At 34.0% G+C, this 22341-nt stretch overlaps 1 protein-coding gene across 1 annotated transcript in view; it reads right to left on the minus strand.

Moving 5' to 3' along the window:
* NID2 (nidogen 2) overlaps positions 1-21364 on the minus strand; it is a 99120-nt gene extending 77756 nt beyond the window's left edge. The window contains exons 1-2 of the mRNA XM_074290541.1: positions 21027-21364; positions 19930-20238 (exon numbers count right to left, since the gene is read on the minus strand). Coding sequence (XP_074146642.1) covers positions 19930-20238; positions 21027-21233 — 516 coding nt within the window. The 5' untranslated portion in view covers positions 21234-21364. The remainder of the gene's footprint in view (positions 1-19929; positions 20239-21026) is intronic.
* Positions 21365-22341: the final 977 nt, after the last annotated feature.

Genomic DNA, 22341 nt, shown 5'->3' on the forward strand with positions numbered 1-22341 from the left:
AGATACTGTGGACCACAGGCCAGATGCGGCCCACTGAGAAGGTTTATGCGGCCAGCCAGTTATGGCAAATGGGCTGAGGGGCAGAGACAGAGTGTGAATTTTTGTTTTTACTATAGTCCAGCCCTCCAACAGTCTGAGGGACAGTGAACTGGCCCCCTATTTAAAAAGTTTGAGGACCACTGGTATAGAGAATGGTAATCAAACACAACTGATAGAGAAAAGAAATGACTATAGACTTCAGAAAATCAATCAAGTTGACTATGAAATTGTATTATCAGTGAGATAGCAAGATCAGTTGGAGATCTCTGCTTTTTCCATACTTTATCAGGATCTTAGACTGTGGAAGCCACCACCTATTCTCTATTTGCTTTTCCAACCATGTCCTTCCCATTATTCATTAGAATAAAAGGATAGGGTAAGGAAAGAGCATAAATGGGATGAAAGTATTCATTCTTAGCTTCATTATTATTATAGCCTACAATTAAGAACCTGTTCCTTCCAAAACACTTAGTCAAAGATCATTTGGTGACTACATTAATTAGAAACCTTAATTTATTAAAAGTTGTTTTCCTTCACAATGTTGTTTTTTAAAGTATTCTCTTATCTCTTTTCACTTTATTCTGTTCATACTTTCTAATCTTTTTTAATATCAGCTTTCATCATTTCTTACATTGTAATAATATTCAATTATATTCATATAATAGAACACAATTTTGGGGGCACTCCCAATTTGTGAATCCCTTATATTCTTCTTCTTTTTTTTTTTTTTTTTTTTTTTTTTTGCTTTTTTTTTTCTTTCTTTAGGATCAGGAAGTTTCTTTTGCTTCTGACCCTTCCTTTATGTTTTTCTCTTTCTTCCTAATCCCATTAATTTCTTTTTTGAAATATTTGTATATCTTTTTTGTTGTTGTTTGCTTGAATTTTGTTTTCTTTCCTTTTTGAGCTGATTTTTCTTGTGCATGATAAATGTAGAATATAGAAGAATTGTGCATGATTAATCTATATTGGATTACTTGCTATCTCAGGGAAGGGGTGAGGGAAAAGAGAGAAAAAAAATAGAACACAAGTTTTGCAAGGCTGAATACTGAAAACTTTCTATACATATATTTTGAAAATAAAAAGTTAAAGACAAAAAAGAAAAAATTGTGTATGTCTTAAATCTGATAATAGTCAAGTGCAGCTGATGAGTACTACTAATACTCTTTCCCTTCTTCTTGTATGTTTATATACTTTTTCTCACACAATTGTAAGAAATAGTAAATTCACCCTGTTTTTTCCTCTTTGCTACATTATTTTATTCCTTTTACACTCTTTTTCTTCTCTTAAAACTTTTAGAACATAATTAACTACTAGGTCCTCTGTTCTTTTTATTGAATTACCTCAATACTTTTTAATGACATTAGCATTCTGAAGAAACATTTTTTTTTAATTAGCAAGCACTTTAAAATTAAGACAACTCTGAGGTACCATTTCACACTTCTCAGATTGGCTAAGATAAAAGGGAAAGATAAAGACAAATGTTGAAGGGGATGTGGGAAAACTTGGACATTGGTACATTGTTGGTGGAACTGTGAACAGATCCAACCATTCTGGAGAACAATATGAAACTATGTCCAAAGGGCTATCAAACTGTTCATACCCTTTAATCCAGCAGTGTCTCTATTGGGCCTGTATTCCAAAGAGATCATAAAGGAGGGAAAGGGATCTATTTGGTTTTTTTTTTAATTTAGAATTTTTTTCCACAGTATATATGCATGAGTAATTTTTTAAAATAATATTATCCCTTGTATTCATTTTTCCAAATTATCCCCCCCTCCCTCCACTCCCTCCTCCTGATGACAGGCAATCCCATACATTTTCCATGTGTTACAATATAACCTAGATACAATATATGTGTGTAAATACCATTTTCTTGTTGCACATTAAGTATTAGATTCCGAAGGTATAAGTAACCTGGGTAGATAGACAGTAGTGCTAACAATTTACATTCACTTCCCAGTGTTCCTTCTCTGGGTGTAGTTATTTCTGTCCATCATTGATCAACTGGAAGTGAGTTGGATCTTCTTTATGATGAAGATATCCACTTCCATCAGAATACCTCTTCATATAGCATTGAAGTGTACAGCGATCTTCTGGTTCTATTCATTTCACTCAGCATCAGTTGATGTAAGTCTCTCCAAGCCTCTCTGTATTCCTCCTGCTGGTCATTTCTTACAGAGCAATGATATTCCATAACCTTCATATACCATAATTTACCCAACTATTCTCCAATTGATGGGCATCCATTCAACTTCCAGTTTCTAGCTACAACAAAAAGAGCTGCCACAAACATTTTGGCACATACAGGGAAAGGGATCTATTTGTGCAAAACTGTTTGTAGCAGCCCTTTTTGTAGTGGCAAGGAACTGGAATTGGAAATTCCCAGGGGGAATGGTTGAATAAGTTATGATATATGAATGTAATGGAACCTTTTTGTTTTATAAGAAATAATCAATAGGATGATTTTAGAAAGGTCTGGAGAGATCTACATGAACTGATGCTAAGTGAAGTGAGTAGAGCCAAAAGAACACTGTACATAGCAGCAACAAGATTATGTGATAATCAATTGTAATGGAAATGGCTATTTTCAACAATGAGATGACTCAGGTCAGTTCTAATAGATTTGTGATGGAGAAAGCCATCTGCACCCAGAATATTCTATTTTTTTTTTGATACCACAAAAAAGAGCTTCTAGACACATTTTTGTACATATTAATGCTGTCCTTTAACTTTAGTATTTTTGTGAATAAAGAAGTAGAAAAACTAGGTCAAAGTGCATTAACAGTTTAACAAATATGAGGCATATTTTCCAGAATGGCTGGAGCAATTTACGGCACTATCAATAGTTTAGTTGTATGCTTGTTTTCTTACACATATTTCAACTATTTTTCCTCTTTTGTCACTTTTGTCAGTCAAAGTTGTTTTCTTTTTGCAATTCTTTATCTGATGGTAATTTAGATCATTTTTGTAATATGACTGTTGATAGTTTGATTTCAGAAAACTTTTTTTATATCTATTTACTGGGAAATAATACTCAAAGTGCATAAGGAAAAGTTTTAACAATGGAAGGGAAATGGAGGAGGGGAAGGAGATAACACTTAAAACATTCTCATATGAACTGGTTTAAGGTGGAAATAATAAATAAACACATATAAATAAACACATACTTAGACACACATAAAATTAGGTATGGTCATTTATCTTAGAAATGGTCAGATAATAAGAAGGAAGGTCCAATAAGAGAGGCAGAAGAATAGAAGTAAAACTGACAAGAAGAAGAAAAGGAGAAGGAGGAAGAGGAGGAGGAGGAGGAGGAGGAGGAGGAGGAGGAGGAGGAGGAGGAGGAGGAGGAGGTGGAGGAAGAAGAAGAAGAAAAAGAAGAAGGAGAAGGAGAAGGAGAAGGAGAAGGAGAAGGAGAAGGAGAAGGAGAAGGAGGAGAAGGAGAAGGAGAAGGAGAAGGAGAAGGAGAAGGAGAAGGAGAAGGAGAAGGAGAAGGAGAAGGAGAAGGAGAAGGAGAAGGAGAAGAAGAAGAAGAAGAAGAAGAAGAAGAAGAAGAAGAAGAAGAAGAAGAAGAAGAAGAAGAAGAAGAAGAAGAAGAAGAAGAAGAAGAAGAAGAAGAAGAAGAAGAAGAAGAAGAAGAAGAAGAAAAAGAAGAAGAAGAAGAAGAAGAAGACAGAGACACAGAAAAAAGTTAACAAAAGTTAATAAAATGGAGGGAAATAGAGAATTAGCATCCATATGTATGAATGTGAATGGGATTAATTCACAACACAGAAGGGTATAATAGAATGGATTAGGAGCCAGAATTTTAAAATGTTATTTATAGAAACACACTTGAAACATAAAGACATAGTTACACTTTAAATAAGGGTCCAAATCAAAATCTAATATACTCCATTTAAAGTAAAAGAAGCAGGGATCTCAGATAAAAATAAGCAAAAACATAAACTTATTAGAGAAACATTTTGCAACAAATTTTAATTAACATTAAAATAAATATCAATACTGAATATAAACGGCAACATCCAAATTTTTTATTATAACTTTTTATTAATAGAACATATGCTTGGGTAATTTTTTACAACATTATTGCTTGCACATACTTCTGTTCCCACTTTTTCCTTCCCCCCCTCCCCCCCTCCTCTAGATGGCAGGAAGTCTTATACATGTTAATTATGTTATAGTATATCCTAGATACAATATATGTGTACAGAACGGAACAGTTCTCCTGTTGCACAGGGAGAATTGGATTCAGAAGATAAAAATAACCTGGGAAGAAAAACAAAAATGCAAATAGTTTACACTCATTTCCCAATGTTACTTTTCTGGGTGTGGCTGATTCTGTCCATCAATGATTTATTGGAACTGAATTAGATCTTCTCTTTGCCAAAGATATCCACTTGCATCAAAATACATTCTCATACAGTATCGTTGTTGAAGTATATAATAATCTCCTGGTTCTGCTCATTTCACTTAGCATCAGTTCATGTAAGTCTCTCCAAGCCTCTCTGAATTCATCCTGCTGGTCATTTATTACAGAGCAATAATATTTCATAACCTTCATATGCCATAATTTACCCAACCATTCTCCAATTGATGGACATCCATTCATTTTCCAGTTTTTAGCCACTACAAAAAGAGCTGCCACAAACATTTTGGTACATACAGGTCCCTTTCCCTTCTTTAGTATTTCTTTGGGATATAAGCCCAGTAGTACCACTGCTGGATCAAAGGGTATGCACAGTTTGACAACTTTTTGGGCATAATTCCAGATTGCTCTCCAGAATGGTTGGATTCGTTCACAACTCCACTAGCAATGCATCAATGATCCAGTTTTCCCACATCACCTCCAACATACATTCATCATTATTTTTTCCTGTCATATTAGCCAATCTGACAGGTGTGTAGTGGTATCTCAGAGTTGTCTTAATTTGCATTTCTCTGATCAATAGTGATTTGAACACCCAAATTTCTAAAGGAAAAGTTAAATGATCTATAGAAGGAAATAGACAATAAAACTACACTAGTGGGAAACTTCAATTTACCCTTCTTAGACTAAGATATATCTAATCCATAAAATAAATAGGAAAGAAATTAAAAACATGAATAGAATTTCAGAAAAGTTAGATATGATAGACCCCTAGAGAATACTAAAGGAAAAGAAAATAGAAAGGAATATAGCTTTTTCTCAGCTGTACATAGCAACTTCACAGAAACTAGTATATTAGGATATAATAACCTTATAAACAATGGCAGAAAAAGGGAAACAATACTTTTTTTGAGATCATAATACAGCAGAAAAGCATATTCAAAAGGTTGTTGGAAGCATATACTAAAAATTAATTGAAAATTAAATATTCTAATCTCAAAGAATGAACGAAACTGAGAATCAGTCATAGAAACAATAATTTCATTAAAGTTAATAAAAACAAGGAAAATATATCAAAATTTGTGGGATGCAGTCTAAGTAATCTTTAGAGAAAATTTTATATGTCTGAATTTTTATTTATCTTTATTATTTATATCTCTAAATTTCATAGTCCTAAAATTTATATCTCTAAACCTCTAAATAACAATAGAAAGAGAGGTAATGAATTAGACATGCAACTAGATACACTAGAAAAACAGCAACACATCATTAAAAATTCCCAAACACACACAAAAATAGAAATCCTGAAAAGAAAAGAAGAGATTAATTAAAATAAAAGTTTAAAAAAATAGAACTAAAAATAAAATTAGGAACTAGTCTTATTTTTAAAAAATAGATAAATCATTTTTGATTTTAAAAAAAGAAATTGATTTTAAAAAAAGAAAGAAGAAATTTGATTTTAAAAAAAGAAAGAAGATAACTAAATTACCAAATATGAAAACAGTGAATACACCACCAATGAAGATTAAATTTAAGCACTGAGTAGGAGCTATTTTTCCCAACTATATGCCAATAAAACTGAAAAATAACTTAAATAAAATAGAAGAATATTTTACGAAAATTAAAACTGCCCGGAGTAACAGAAGAGGAAATGGAATATTTAAATAATTTTTTCTTAGAAAAAGATATGAACAAGCCACTAAAGGACTCCCTAAAGAAAAAAAAACAAAACAAAAAAAAAAACGGGATTAAATGGATTTACAAGTAAATTATGCCAAACTTTAAAGAACAATTAATGTAAATTAAGGTAAAGCAAAAGTCATGTCAAATTCCTTCTATAGCATAAATAAGGACTTTGACACCTAAACCAGAGCAAAAATAGAGGGGAAACTACAGACCAGTTTATTTAATGAATATTGAAGCAAAAATATAAATTGAAAAACTACCAAAGAGATTATAGCAATGAATCACAAAGACCATACACTATGTAACACAGGAATTTTTATTATTTCTGGTTACATGTAAAGATAATTTTCAACGTTCAGTTTTGTAAGCAGTGACAAAGAGCTCTCAGCCTAGATATGGTTTCTCTTTGTTAGTGTTGAGATTCAGAAAGGAGACCCTAAAAGGCCAGAGGTCACAGACCAGTGTTGAAGGATATCTCAAAAGAATTTGAATCCATCTCCAAGTCAAGGGGCAAAGTTAATTATTGTAATTGTAATGCTAATTGAAGCAACCTAAATTCCAAAAGGATTTAGCAAAGAACCAGGAGAAAGAAGATAAATTTATAGGATGAAGTTAGAGAAACCAGAGTTTCATCTTACTTATTTACTCATTTTTATGGCTTACAGATAGGTGTGAGGAGTGATCTATGCACTACTGTCTCAGCAACTTTGTTATCACTAATCAGCAGATTATCTATTTGATAGTCAGCAAAGTTTGTAGGATTATCCTAAGGCAAGAAAACTTTTACGAATCATTGACAGACAGACTGTTAAAACAATAGCAGTTTAAAGTTAGAAAATCTCAGGATCACTGCTATAATCTTCTCTAAAATCTAGGGAAAGAAATATATAACTATATTGTTATATTTCTTAGGTCAGAAGACTTTAGAATCATTGGCAGACAGATTGTTAAAACAATAGCACTCTAAGGTCAGGGAACCTCAGGACTACTGCTAGAAGCTGTACTCTTATTACTAGGATTAAAGAAAAACTCATTTGCTTTGCTTATATTTGGTTCTGTATCACAGTCCTGGGTAACAGTCTCAGAGCAATGAAAAACACTAACACATTTTAGCAGCTGCAATGAAGTGTAGACCTTTGATACAGTTCCACAGCAGAAAAAAGTGCCTGTGGTTGCTCATAGACTAGAGTTTAGGACAGAAGAGTAGTAAACATCTTTCCACCTTGAAAGAACTAAAAACTTCAGGTCCCCAGAATTATCGCTGGAAACAGCTCCACAAAACCCGTGAAGCTTGGGACAGTGCACCTGGAAGGGACTAGTACAGCAATGCATTATTGGTATAACTGTGAACTAGTCCAGCCACTATACAGAACAATTTGGAACTATGCCCAAAAAGCTGTAAAGTTGTACATACCTTTTGACCAGCTGTACCACTAGTAGATCTATTTCAATAAAATAAAAGAAAAAGGAAAGTGATCCATATATATAAAAATATTTACAGTACCTCTTTTTATTGTGGTAAAGAATTGGAAACTCAGGGGATCAACTGAGGAATGATTGAACAAGTTATAAAATATGAATATGATGAAATATGAATATGATGAAAAGAATGTTTTCAGAAAAATCTGGGAAAATTTATATGAATTGATGCAAAATGAAGTGAGCAAAACCAGGAGAATAATCTAGATAGTAATAACAATATATTAAAGACACTCAACTGTGAAAGACTTAGTAATTCATCAATATAATGATTCACCATAGTTCCAAATAACTCAAGATAAAAAATACTATATCCTTCCAGAGAGGATGGACTAAGAAAGCATATTATAATATATTTTTCTTTTATTTTCCTTGTTTTTTAGAGGGAATATAGCTAATATCTAAATATTTTTTACATGACTTCATTTTTACAATGAATATTTCTTATTGAAGCGGTTTGTGGTCCCTTTAAGAAACTGATTTGTGATCCTTTCAAACTGATTTGTAATTCAGATTACTCCCAGCCCCTCCTAGCTGATGCATTATCAAGAAGCTAGGACCTTTGATTCACAAATACTGGTCAAAAGCATCCCTTTGGGAAGTAACAAATTGGGAAAATATTTTTAAAAGTAAAGGTTCTGACAAAGGTCTCATTTCCAAAATATATAGAGAACTGACCCTGATTTATAGGAAACCAAACCATTCTCCAATTGATAAATGGTCAAGGGATATGAACAGACAATTCTCAGATGATGAAATTGAAACTATTTCCACTCACTACTGATCAGAGAAATGCAAATTAAGATAACTCTGAGATACCACTACACACCTGTCAGATTGGCTAAGATGACAGGAACAAATAATGATGAATGTTGGAGGGGATGTGGGAAAACTGGGACACTGATACATTGTTGGTGGAATTGTGAAAGAATCCAGCCATTCTGGAGAGCAATCTGGAATGATGCCCAAAAAGATGTCAAACTGTACATACCCTTTGACCCAGCATTGCTGTTATTGGGATTATATCCCAAAGAAATACTAAAGAGTGGAAAGGGACCTGTATGTGCCAAAATGTTTGTGGCAGCCCTTTTTGTTGTAGCTAGAAACTGGAAGTTGAATGGATGTCCATCAATTGGAGAATGGTTGGGTAAATTGTGGTATATGAAGGTTATGGAATATTATTGCTCTGTAAGAAATGACCAGCAGGAGGAATACAGAGAGGCTTGGAGAGACTTAAATCAACTGTTGCTGAGTGAAATGAGCAGAACCAGAAGATCATTATACACTTCAACAACAATACTGTATGAGGATGTATTCTGATGGAAGTGGAAATCTTCAACATAAAGAAGATCCAACTCACTTCCAGTTGATCAATGATGGACAGAAATAACTACACCCAGAGAAGGAACACTGGGAAGCGAATGTAAATTGTTAGCACTACTCTCTATCTACCCAGGTTACTTATACCTTCGGAAGCTAATAATTAATGTGCAACAAGAAAATGGTATTTACACACATATATTGTATCTAGGTTATATTGTAACACATGTAAAATGTATGGGATTACCTGCCATGGGGGGAGGGAGTGGAGGGAGGGAGGGGATAATTTGGAAAAATGAATTAAAAAAAAAAAAGCATCCCTTTGAATTCCAATAGGAGATCTGGGCTTGTCCCCCACCAGATCAGAGCCAATTTGGGACTCCACCCACAGGCCCCCTTTAGCTAAATCTCTCATTATAAAAAGAGCCAAGCTGAAGTCCTCTCTTCAAAGAGGTTCCAAACATGCCAGGCCCATGCTTGGTACCCCAAGGAGCTTCTACCCACTGGAATACTGTTTCCAATGCCAATCTGTCTTTACTCTCACTTATTTCCTTAACTAAATTTTAACCTTACTTCCCCATAATAAACCTCTTTTATCAATCTAGGTTTTCGGGTCTGTAAATTCCTTTACAGAGAACTGCTTGCACAGCTAGAAGGAAGTTCCTGAGAACTCTCTACCCTTGTGCCAAATCCCAAGAGGTTGCAGGGAAGCAAAACCTACCCTGTACCCTGAACCTGCCACTAGACCTATATTTAACTCCCTGACCACCAGAAACCCTAATTTCATTTGGGTTCCTCAAATCTAAACCTCATCATTTTGGTTCCCTCTAGACCTCATCATTATCTTCTCTTTTGTGAGGGAAGTGGAAAGGGAGGAAAAAAAAATTTGGAACTATAAATAAAAATTAAATAAAAGGCACTGTAGTTAATGGGCTAGAAAATTAATCAGGGAAGTTGTAATTGTGTAATATAAAGCTGTAGCAGAACCAGTCAGCAATAACATTTTTTTAAAGTTTCCTTCTGTAGCATATATGTAGAAGCAAAGGCAAAGTATTGTGAGAGTGATCCAAAGCTAAGGCTTGGAAAGACAAAATCAGCAAGATAAAAATTTGGCAAAGAACTCACAAGAAGAAAATAGAGCAGAGTGTTATTGAAGCATTTTTAAGAATTAAGAAAGTTTAGAAGTAACTTAGACAAGTAGGAAAGCTTTGAAAGAAACACCAGATTTATTATTTACTCTCTGTAGAGATCAATTTCCCAGATAATTTTTTGATTCTACTTCATAGATAAAAATATTCTTTCTTAAAATGATAAATAAATTAAGAATATTATTGATGTTGTTGTTTTGTCCTTCATTCTCAAAGTGGGCCATGACATTAGGGAGGGGATGCCATGACATGCAGGTGAATTGGATTTAAGTGAGGAAGGGCTGTGCAAGGTCACCTGCCTCACTTTCCCCTCCAGAGCCATGGGGATCCAATGACAAGATATGATCAAGATGATTGGAAATGGCTATGGATGAAATGGGAAAGCTTGGTCTTTAATAGGTCTCAGTTTGACAGAGGCTGCACCCATTTACTGATTTAGGCAGTGTAGCAATTGAGGCAAAAAAATCTCCTCTTTCACCTAGTCCAAAAAATATGAATGAATGAATGAATAAATTAATTTGGGAGAGGAAAATCCTCAGGGTTTCTGGTCAAAGCAAAAATGACTACTATTTTTATTCAATGTGCCTCAATCAAGACCTGATTGATTTAATGTAAATTCAGAATTTCAAAAATTTATTAAAGAAAGAGATGGCAAGCACATGATTAAATGTCTAGCAATTCCTTGGTTTGAAATTGATTCTGCTATTCACTTTGAGGTACACACTTTTTATCATCAAATAAATCTTTGCACTGTATAAAAATAAATCCTATGTTGTTATGGGCCAGAACTTGAAACAAGGTGCTTAGTTCATACCTTTAAAGGAGTTCACACATTTAAAGGAGTTCACAACTTTAGAGAGTATATATAAGGAGATTCACAAGTTGGGCAGAAATATAAACAAGAAGCTCTCAGGGCCAGACTCTCTGGGAAGAGAAGTCAAAATTCATTCCAATTTCCACCTTTGTGCTGGATGGAGACATTTGAAAAGAGCTCTTGGAACCAAGGAAAGATATAGGCCTCTAAGAAAGCTAATGGGACCCCAGGAAAAGATTCAAGACTTTGAAGAAGAAAATAAAGGATCTGAACTTTAACTCCTGGCTGCATTTGGGATTACTGAACTGAACTGAAACCAAGGCTGCCTCCAGAAGCCCCCCAAGAAACCTGCTCTCAGAGAACGATTATAATTTAGAAAACAGACTATATTACACTATATTAAAAAAAAAACAATAACAACAAAAGAAACTCTTATTGTCTCCATGATATAGCACTTTGTATCCAAATATATTCAGCTACATAATCAGTTTATCAATATAGTCTATGATTCCTTCAATTCATTTCCCCCCACTTTTTTCTCTCAATTCCCATATGTGTATTCCTGTTCTAAGTTTATCTTTTCATTTTGCAGTTTCTATTTTTTCTACAAAACAAGTTGTCAAAAATAATAATTTTTCACCTACAAACTTGTAAATGTCCTTCCTCATTTAAAACCCTCAAATAGCAAAACACACCTTTTATTTCATTAAAATACACAAATCATGACTTTAAGGGTGTGTGCTATCTGTATTTAATTAGCTGTAGCAAAACTGAGCACTGGGTTTAGAATCAAGACACCTGGTATATGAATGTAATGGAATACTATTGTGCAGTAAGAAAAAATGAACAGGTAAATTTCAAAAAAAACCTGTAAAGCCTTATATGAACTGATGCACAGTGAAATGAGCAGAATCAGGAAACATTGTACAAGTAACAGTAATGTAGTGTGATGATCAATTATAAATGACTTAGCTTTTCTCAGCAACACAATGATCCAAGACAAATACAAAGGGCTGATAGAAAATGCTATTTACATGTAGATGAATGCAGATCAAAGCATACAAATACCTACTTTAATTTTTTCATTTTTTTTCTTTTGGTCTTTTTCTTCTTTAACAACTATACTAATATGAAAATAAGCTTTACATGACTGCACATATGTAACATATTAAATTGCTTACCATTTTAGGAAGAGGAGAGGAAGGGAGAATAATCTGGAACTCAAAATCTTTTTTTTTTTTAATTCATTTTTCTAAATTATCCCCTCCCTCCCTCCACTCCCTCCCCCCATGGCAGGTAATCCCATACATTTTACATGTGTTACAATATAACCTAGATACAATATATGTGTGTAAATACCATTTTCTTGTTGCACATTAATTATTAGCTTTCGAAGGTATAAGTAACCTGGGTAGATAGACAGTAGTGCTAACAATTTACATTCACTTCCCAGTGTTCCTTCTCTGGGTATAGTTATTTCTGTCCATCATTGATCAACTGGAAGTGAGTTGGCTTTTCTTTATGTTGAAGATTTCCACTTCCATCAGAATACATCTTCATACAGTATTGTTGTTGAAGTGTATAGTGATCTTCTGGTTCTTCTCATTTCACTCAGCATCAGTTGATGTAAGTCTCTCCAAGCCTCTCTGTATTCCTCCTGCTGGTCATTTCTTACAGAGCAATAATATTCCATAACCTTCATATACCACAATTTACCCAACCATTCTCCAATTGATGGACATCCATTCAACTTCCAGTTTCTAGCTACAACAAAAAGAGCTGCCACAAACATTTTGGCACATACAGGTTCCTTTCCGCTCTTTAGTATTTCTTTGGGATATAGGCCCAGTAGTAACACTGCTGGGTCAAAGGGTATGCACAGTTTGACAACTTTTTGGGCATAGTTCCAAATTGCTCTCCAGAATGGCTGGATTCTTTCACAACTCCACCAACAATGTATCAGTGTCCCAGTTTTCCCACATCCCCTCCAACATTCATCATTATTTGTGGAACTCAAAATCTTGTAAAAATAAATAGTTCAAAGAGCTATCAAATTGTGCATATCCTTTGATCCAGCAGTGTCTCTACTAGCTCTTTATCCCAAAAAGATTGTAAAAAAAAGGGAAAATGACACATATACAAAAATGTAACAGCTCTTTTTGTAGTGACAAGGAACTGAAAACAGAGTGGATGCTCCATCAGTTGGGGAACTGAATAAGTTATGGTATTTGCATATCATGGAATATTATTTTTCTGGTTAAGCATGAGTCTAGATGCATAGCCATTGAACAGTATTATACAGCAAGGCCATGTCAGCAAAGACATCTTTCAGATATTGAACCCGTCTCATATCTTCACTATTTCCTAAGACTTACTGATTTTTCTACAACTAGTACCATCCCAACAATAGATAGCCTAGAATAGAAGGTATGGCTAGAAAATTAGGAAATGATTGAACTGGAACCTCTGCATATACTCATAGCCAATTTCAATGAAGATATCATCAAAGAGCCTTGTATAGACAGTGGCAATGCCTAAGCAGTTGTAAGAAGCACATAGACCAAGGGCCTGGAAACACTCTGGCTTCATCCTTTCAGTTACAGAAGATGGGTTGTTGTCATAGTTTTGTCAAGTGCTTCTTTTCCCAGCAGGTAATGAATTTTCCTAAAGTACAGCTTAAGGCTGAGTTTATCTGGGTATGCAGTCTTTTTTTTTACTTCCTTTGCTGATGAAATAATCAAATGGAGTGACCTTTAGAACAACTTGGCTAAGCAAAAGGACAGAGTTTTAGGCTGTGGGCTGCCAGACTCCCATTTATGGGGGCAGAGGGACTAGTCCATAGTTAATCCAAAAGAATGGTGGTGTTCATTGCAGCTTGAAAGGTGGATTTATCTTGCCCCAAGACTGAGAAGGACCCTCATTAGTCTAACTCTAGTTAGGAAAGAAGCTGAATTATCCAAGATGAATAAAGCTTTATAAAAGTTAGATATGATAGACTATGGAGAAAAGTGAACAGAAATAGAAAGAAGTTTATGTTTTCTCAGAAGTACATAGAATCTTTTAAAAACTGATTGTGTATTAGGGGCATAAAAACCTTACAAATACAGAACAGCAAAAATATTAAATGCATCCTTTTCAGATGATAATGCAATAAAAATAACATTCCATAAAGGGCCACAGAAACATGGATTAAAAAATAATTATAAATTATGTCTAATTCTAAAGAAGGGTAGGTCAAAGAACAAATCATAGAGACAATAAATTATTTCATTAAAGAGAATAACAAAAATGAGACATCACACCAAACTTCCGGGATGCAGGCAAAACAGTACTTAGGGGAAAATTTATATCTCTAAATAAAATAGAGAAAAGGCATATCAATAAAGTGGGCATATAATTTAAAAATTAGGGGGAAAAAACATTAAAAATTCTCAATTAAACACCAAATTGGAAATCCTGAAAATGAAAGGAGAGGTAAATAAAATTAAAAGTAAAAAAAAAAAAAACCCACTAACATTGAACTAATAAATAAAACTAAGAGCTGGTTTTATGAAAAATGCTAAATAATTGATTGATTGATTGATTGACTGCATTAGATTGTCTTGAAAGAAGAAAACCAAATTACTAGTATCAAAAGTAATGGCTGAATGCACCACAAATAAAGATGAAATTCAAACAATTATTGGGCAATTTCGCTCAATTATATGCTACCAAATCTAATAATCTGAATTAAATCAATGAAAATTTACCAAAAAAAATGTAAATTGACCAGATTAATAGAAGAGGAATAGAATACTTAAATAATCCTCTTAGAAAAAGAAACTGACTAAGCAATCTGTGAGTTCCTTAAGAAAAATCCCCAGGATTAGATAGCTGGATTCACAAATAATTGTACCAAGTATCAAAGAACAATTAATTCCAATACTATACAAGCTATTTTTAAAAATAGGCAAATCAACATCACAAATATGATGCCAAAACATAAACTAGGAAAAGTAAAAACAGAGAAAGAAAACTATAGACTAATTTAAATAATGAATACTGATGGAAAATTTTAAATAAAATACTAGCAAGGAGATTATAGCAACATATCACAATGATTATATACTATGATGAAGTGAAATTTATGCCAGAAGCATAATTGGCCATATCAATAATAAGAAGAAAAAATATCATGTGATTACCTCGACAGATGCAGAAAAAACTTTCTGACAAAATACATTTCTTTTTTAAAAAATTTTTTCTAGTTACATGAAAAACATTTTACATTGTTTTTAATGCTTTGAGTACCAGATTCTCAACCTTCCTCCCCACCTTGACCATTATGCATTAAGAAGGCACTTGTGAAGTTATGCAAAACATTTCCATAGAACTCATACTGTGGGAAAAAGTAACAACATAGATCCCTAGCACCACCACCACCAAACAAAAACTACAACAATAACAACAAAAAAAAACCTCTCAAGAAAAAATAGTTGTTATTTTTTTTAAAAGACTATGCTTTAATCTGTAACCAGATATAATCAGATAGCATTTTTCATCATAAAGTAGTCTTTCAGAATAGTCTTGGACCATTGTATCCTGAGAATAGCAAAGTCATTCACAATTGATCATCCCCCAACTTTGCTATTACTTTGTACACAATACATTTCACTGTGCTTGAGTTCATGGAGTACTTGCCATGTTTTTCTGAGAACATCCTGCTCATCATTTCCTATAGAGCAATAATATTTCATCATAATGACATAACACAATTTATTTAGTCATTCCCCAATTGCTGGACATTCTCTCAATTTCAAAGTCAAAAAACTGCTACAAATATTTTTGTACATATATTTTACATTTTAAAAAAATCTAATTTGGGATTCATGTGCAGTAGTGGTATAGGTTAAAGGATATGCATAATTTTATAGCTATTTGGACATAATTCATATCTTCTATCATCAATTGGGGAATGGCTTTTCTAAAATAAATTTGACAATGCTTAGGCATTGTCACTATCTAACAATAAATTATAAAAAAATTATAAATTTTTAATAAATTTTTATAAATTTGATTTATAAATTTTATAAAATTTATATTTTTTAATAAATTTGACTTTTTATAAATTTATAAATAAATAAATGTATATATTTGAGAAATGAGGTCTTCATCAGAGAAACTTGCTTCAAAATTATTTTTCCAATTAAAATTGCTAATGGTATTTCCCCCCTACTTATCCTATTCTATCTCTCCTTTTGCCTTCCCTCAAATATGTTTTGCTATTGACTACTCCCTCCATCAATATTTCCTTTCTATTACCCTCCTTCCTTTCCATGTTCCCTTCCCCTCTGCTTTCCTGCAGTGTGTGATATATTTCTATGCCCATATTAAGTGTATATGTTATTTTCTCTTTGAGCCAATTCTGATGAAAGTAAGGTTCACTAATTCTCCCCACCCTCCCTCTCTTCCCCTCCACTGTAACAGCTTTTAATTGCCTCTTTTATGGCACATAATTTACACCATTCCACTTCTCTCTTTCCCTTTCTTCCAGTATATTTCTCTCTCACCCCTTAATTTTATTATTTTAGATATTATCTATAAATTCATACATATATATACATACATATGTACATACATATACGCTGGCTATCTATGCTTCTAAATGCCATGATAATGATAACGTTCTTACAAGTTACAAATATCATCCTTCCGTGTAGGAATGGAACAGATAAACCTTATTAAGTACCTTAGGATATCCCTTTCTTAATTACTTCCTTATGCTTCTTCTGAATCCTCCATTTAATAATCAAATTTTCTATTCAGGTCTTTTCACCAAGAATGTTTGAAAGTCCTCTAGTTCATTGAATAACTATCTTTTCCCCTGAAAGATTATACTCACTTTTGCTAGGTAAGAGATTCTTGGTTGTCAATGTTGTAAAATTACCCATGCAAATATCTGGTAAATAAAAACTATTTTTAAAAATGATAGTATACTCAGAGATTACTAGAGAGTCAACTAAAAAACTAGGTGAAATAATTAATAACCTCAGCAAAGCTGTAGCATACAAAGTAAACCCACATAAGTCATTAGCATTTTTATTTACTACTAATAAAGTCCAACAGGAAGAGATAGAAAGAAAAATTTCCTTTTGAAATAACTGAAACAACATAAAATACTTGATAGTCTATCTACCAAAACAAAGCCAAAGGTAATTAACAGTTCAACTCATAAATTACAAAACATTGCCTATACAATAAACTCTCTGAAAATCAGAATGAACAACATAGAAGAAAATGATTCAATGATGGCAGAGAAATGGTCAAAAGACTTAAAAATCAAAGAAAATATGAAGTATCTAAAAGCAAAAACAAAATGGAAATCAAATAATACAATATATTATGCCTGAAATTTAATCATACTTGAACTTCATCCATATCTAGGTTTTTTTTCCTTAGGAATAAAAACAAATTCTAACTAAGGATGTCCAAAAAAATTTTAGAGTTTTGTTATGAGATAGTAAACAACTGGAATCTGAAGAGATGCTTAAAAATTGTGAAATAGCTGAATAAGCTGTATAATACAAATGTAATTGAAAATTATCACATAAAATCAATGATGAAAGGGATCACTTCAGAAAAAACAACTGGGAAGACTTATAAGAACTGATATACAGTAAAGCAAACAAAACCAAGAGAACAATTTATACTGTGACATTATGGTAAAGTCAACTTCCAAGGAATTAGGAACTCTGTAATGACTTATCATGATTCCAAAGGAAAATGATGGAACGTGCTGTGTATATCCTGATAAAAAACTGAAGGACTCAGAATGCCCACAGTTGGTGGAGGAGGGGTTGGGACAAGAAAGTGAGGAGAATTGAAAAAAAAATTATGATTTAAATAAATAAAAGAAAATGCATGGCATTGGAAGAACTGAACAAGAAAGCTAGTGTCATTGTAAGTAGTATAGGAAGGGAGACCGGAAAGTTAGGAAGTGGCCAGATTAAGAAGAGCTTTAAAAGACAGATAATTTTATATTTAATTCTGAAGGTAATATGGAGACATAAAAACTGATTAAATGGGCTTGAGGTTGCTGACATAGTCAAACTTTATAAAGAGCACCTCAATAAGAGAGAAAGGAGAGAAGAGACAGGAAAACCAATGGACAGAATTTTGCAAGAAGCATGAAGTGATTAGCTTCATCAGGATGATGGCAGCATCACAGGACAGAAGAAAATACATATACATATACATACATATGTGTGTATACATATACATATATAATGTTTAAAGGTAGAATTAGCCTGTAACAGGTTGGAAAGAAGACTAAGAAAGAATGATGAGTTGAGGATGATATCCATGTTGTGAACTTAGATGACTGAGAAGATGATATTAAAGGGAAATTTTATGAAGAGATGAGGATTTTGAGAGAAAAGTTAATGAGTTCATTTTTATTTTAAATTATTTTAAGAGGCATATAGGATAATAAAAAAAGAGGACAACTCAAGTACCCTAAAGTCACTTCACTAACTTATTCTAGGTTTATAAGTCTAAAGATTCCCACTTTTCCTTCTTTATTTCTCTGATATTTGATGCACTTCCTAAAATATTTAATTTATGGAGTTGGAATATAACTGATTCTAGAGATTAATTACCATATCTTGTATTACATGGGGTGGCAATAGTAGAAGTATGCTACTTATGGTAAAGTTAAATGCCTATGTTTTACTTAAAATCTATTGGAAATGATGTATTTTTTCTGTAATTATTTATTTATGTAATTTAATTATCTGTAATAATTATCTCAGATGTTGAGGGGTTTGTTTTGTTTTGCTTTTCATTTTAAAAATCCTACAGGGAAAAAAAAAACCTTACAGGAAACAAAGTTTCTGACTAGGAATTAGGAAATAACTAACTCTTAAGAAATAGAAAAACAATGGTAATCAAATGACTCACACGTTATATTATATCTGAAATTAAATGATTTGGAGAGAATTCCTGGTGTGGAAATTTCCTCTATCAATGCAAATTACCAGCTCACTTTTAACTTATAGTTTTAAAGGTCACTTATGACACCAATAGATTATATGTATGGCTCATTGTCATATAGCTGATATGTGACAGGGTCAGGATTTGAATTAAGATTTTCTTAAATCCAATGCTTCCCCCCCCCAATCACATTGATTCTTATATTGTACATAACAGAAATCTTGTAAATGCTTGTTAGTTAATTGATAGAATTCCTAAGGAGCATGAATAACCTCTGTATTATTTTGTGACTATAGAAAAAGTTTCTTAACTTCTTTGTTTAGATACTCATGATCTTCTTGCAGTTATAAAATACTGTAAGAATTTTTTAAAGGTTATTTTAATTCAAGAATTTTAAACCTTCTAAGACTGTGACTCTGAAGTCACATAATCTTCCTCTTACAGAGAGGAGATTATATTTGTGTAGAAAATACAAAAGAAAGAATTGGCTCAAAAGTTAAGAGTACTTGGTGGGATTCAAATTTTATGTCTAGTATACTACTTAATGTAACAGACTATAAAGTGAGAGATTTGGACTAAATGACTTCTGAGGTTCTTTCTAACTCTAAATCTATGATTCTGTGATCCATTTCTTGAGACTGATTTCAATTGGTAAGCTTTCAAATTCTCATGATTGTCTTTGAGGTTACATGCCATAAGAATTCCTAAGTGTTGTTCCTAAGTGAGAGGTAAAAAGAAAAAGGAAAAAAAAACACAAATAATGTAGAGAAGCTTCCCCATCTACACAATAAATCTTATCCTCCAAGAAAGACTTCCTTCACAGAAAAATCACTCCTAAAAACCATGCAAAAAATGCACAAAGCAAATTTATATTTGATTCATAGACAAGTCCAGAGCATGTCAATTTTAAAAGTTGATTCTTAATTAGAATATAAAAAATTTTGTCTAGTAAACATTTAATGTATTGCCACTTTAGTTAAAACTCCTGTTCTCATTTTCTGTTTTTACTTGTCTTAAAATTTAAGCCTTCTACCATGGCTCCATTCACACATGACCCAATGGCTTTTCCTCCTTTAGAAAGAGATAACAGCTGTATCACTTACCAGCCTCGATGGCAACACATTGGGTGTCACTTTTTCATAGGCACCTACTTCCTCCCAAGTAGCAAGAAATGCATGGGTTGGTGTGAAGTTTCTTGCAGTTTTGGGAAACCCGGTACGAATATATAGGGCTGCCTGGTTCAGTATCTCCACCGAGTCATCTTCTCTGTAAGAGATTTTTCCTCTCCCATTGCTAGTATCAAGGTCAGACAAGAAGGGGGCAATGGCAGGGAATTCTGTGGGAAAGACATCATTCACATATTGTCTCTCTCTAGGAAAGTCTTGTGTTGAGATGATGCCATTAGTGCCCACCTGGTAGAAACAAAAAAGAATCTTATAAAGTCATATACTGCTGGTATCATGCCATCAGTTATAACAAATTTTAAAGATTTATATTTTTTCAAAGATATATACCTACCCTCCTTCTCATTTCCTTCCCAGTAATTTTATCCTCAAGAGTTGATACACTCCCTACTCTCAAAGAATGAAAAAATATTACCCCTCTGCCTAAAAACCTTACTTTCAGCCTAAAAGATCGCATTAATCATAACTCTTCACCAAGTTATTCTTGAGTCAAGAAAGTTGTGGTTTTTGTCCTAAATAGCCTGGGAATTTTTTTATACCCCACTGTCACTCCTTCATAGTATAGAAGACATGAAATCCTATGAAAAAAAAATTCTCTCTAGGTCTGTGAAAAATCATATTTATTTCTGAACATGATGCCCTAATATCTGGATTCTCCTCTCTCTCCCTTCCCATTTTTTTTGACTGAAGCAGGTCCAACTGAAAATTTTGTTCCGTTATAGATGCTGGAAGGGTGTTGGGGTCAAGTAATAATAATCCGTAAAAGAACTATCTACAAAACTAAGAAAACTCCGGTCTCCTCTTCCCCTTTCTCTACCTCTCCCCTCTCCTCTTCTTTTCCTTCATCACGTCCCTCTTTTCCCTCTCCTTCTTCTCTTTCTCTCTGTCTCACTCTCCCTTTTTTACTCCCTCCCTTCTTTCTTCCCTCCTTCCTTCTCCCTTCCCTTCTCTTCCTCCCTTCCTTCCTCCATTCCTCCCTTTCCCATTCTCTCTGTCTTCATCACAGAGAAACTTACATAGAGGCTATCGAACTGAGCTTCATAGAACCTCAGGGGTCTCTTCAGTTTCACCAAGGCTGAACTTTCATCATCCCCTTCCTGCAGGAATTGATCCCCCCAGGCTTCACCATACTGAAAGAGGTCCTGTGGGTGGAGAGCTGAAGCCAGAGGTAGTAGCCAGTGTAAATGCAGCAGCAGCAGCAACACTTGCCTCTTTTGAACCATATCCCTTTCTACCTTTATGGTATGCTCTCGGGGTTGCTTCAGAAGCAGAGCGAATCCACACCCCAAGACAACCAGCCCAGAATCGGGTGCTCCAAACTTCCGACCAAAGACTCCCTGCTAGCACTCCAAAGCCAGGGTGGGACTCCGAGTCTTTTCCAAAATTCTGACTGGCTATGGCAATCCAGACAGGAACCAATCAGAGGAGCTACAGAGTCTGAGAAAGTTCAATAGTAGTGGCAGAAGCAGCATCTGGTTTTCGTTAAAAATTTTTCTAGACCGAGGCCCTGCTGAACTGCATCAGTGGTGGAGGCTGCGGCTGCGGAAGTAGATATACTACACTAAAATCTTCAGTCCACTGCAGCCCCCTTTTCTTTCTGATGTTTTTTACTTAACGTTGGGAGAATCATTCTTTATCGGAGTGGTTGCCAATCTACCATTTACACTCCTGACACCAAACAAGCAGCCCCCAGTTCCCAAAGGCAGCATTGAAGAGAAGATATGACTTCATACTTGGCCTGGTTAGGGATAGGAGTGGGGGTGGGGAAATGCCCGCGCCTTCCAGATGGTGGTCACCGCTAGCGTCCCCGTGCAGAACCCTGTGTTTTGCTTGGATGGAGTTGTGGTAGTGTGAAGTTGTGCTTTCCTTCTTTTCTAACTCTTAAATGAAGGTTCCCAAGATCAGAAAGTCATCCTTAGCCATTGTTTCTACTGGGAAAGAAGAGTGAAACTCAAAGATAAATTCGACTTTTTATGAGTGTAAATATTTGATTGGAAAATGTTCATTTTCTCTTACAAATACCAAATTATCAGAGTAGCAATAGTGGATCCGAAGAAATAACCCTAAAACCAAATAACTAGGACTGTCTCATCCCTCTATACACAGGTCACATTACACACTTTGAGAAGAGTAAGTGGGAGAGAAGTAATTTAGAATTGGTCAGCTTCCTCTTTTGCTGAAAGAAGGATCTAATAATAAAATTGTTTATTCTCTAATTCTTTATTTACAAGAGAGAAAAATTGTATGGAAACAGCTCAAATGTGGGAAATGAGTTATCCTGTTTGCTTCAAGTGTATTTGTACTATCTCAAAACACTGAAGCCCATGAGTA

The sequence above is a fragment of the Sminthopsis crassicaudata genome, chromosome 2 (assembly GCF_048593235.1).
Source record: "Sminthopsis crassicaudata isolate SCR6 chromosome 2, ASM4859323v1, whole genome shotgun sequence".
In the NCBI taxonomy this organism is placed as follows: domain Eukaryota; kingdom Metazoa; phylum Chordata; class Mammalia; order Dasyuromorphia; family Dasyuridae; genus Sminthopsis; species Sminthopsis crassicaudata.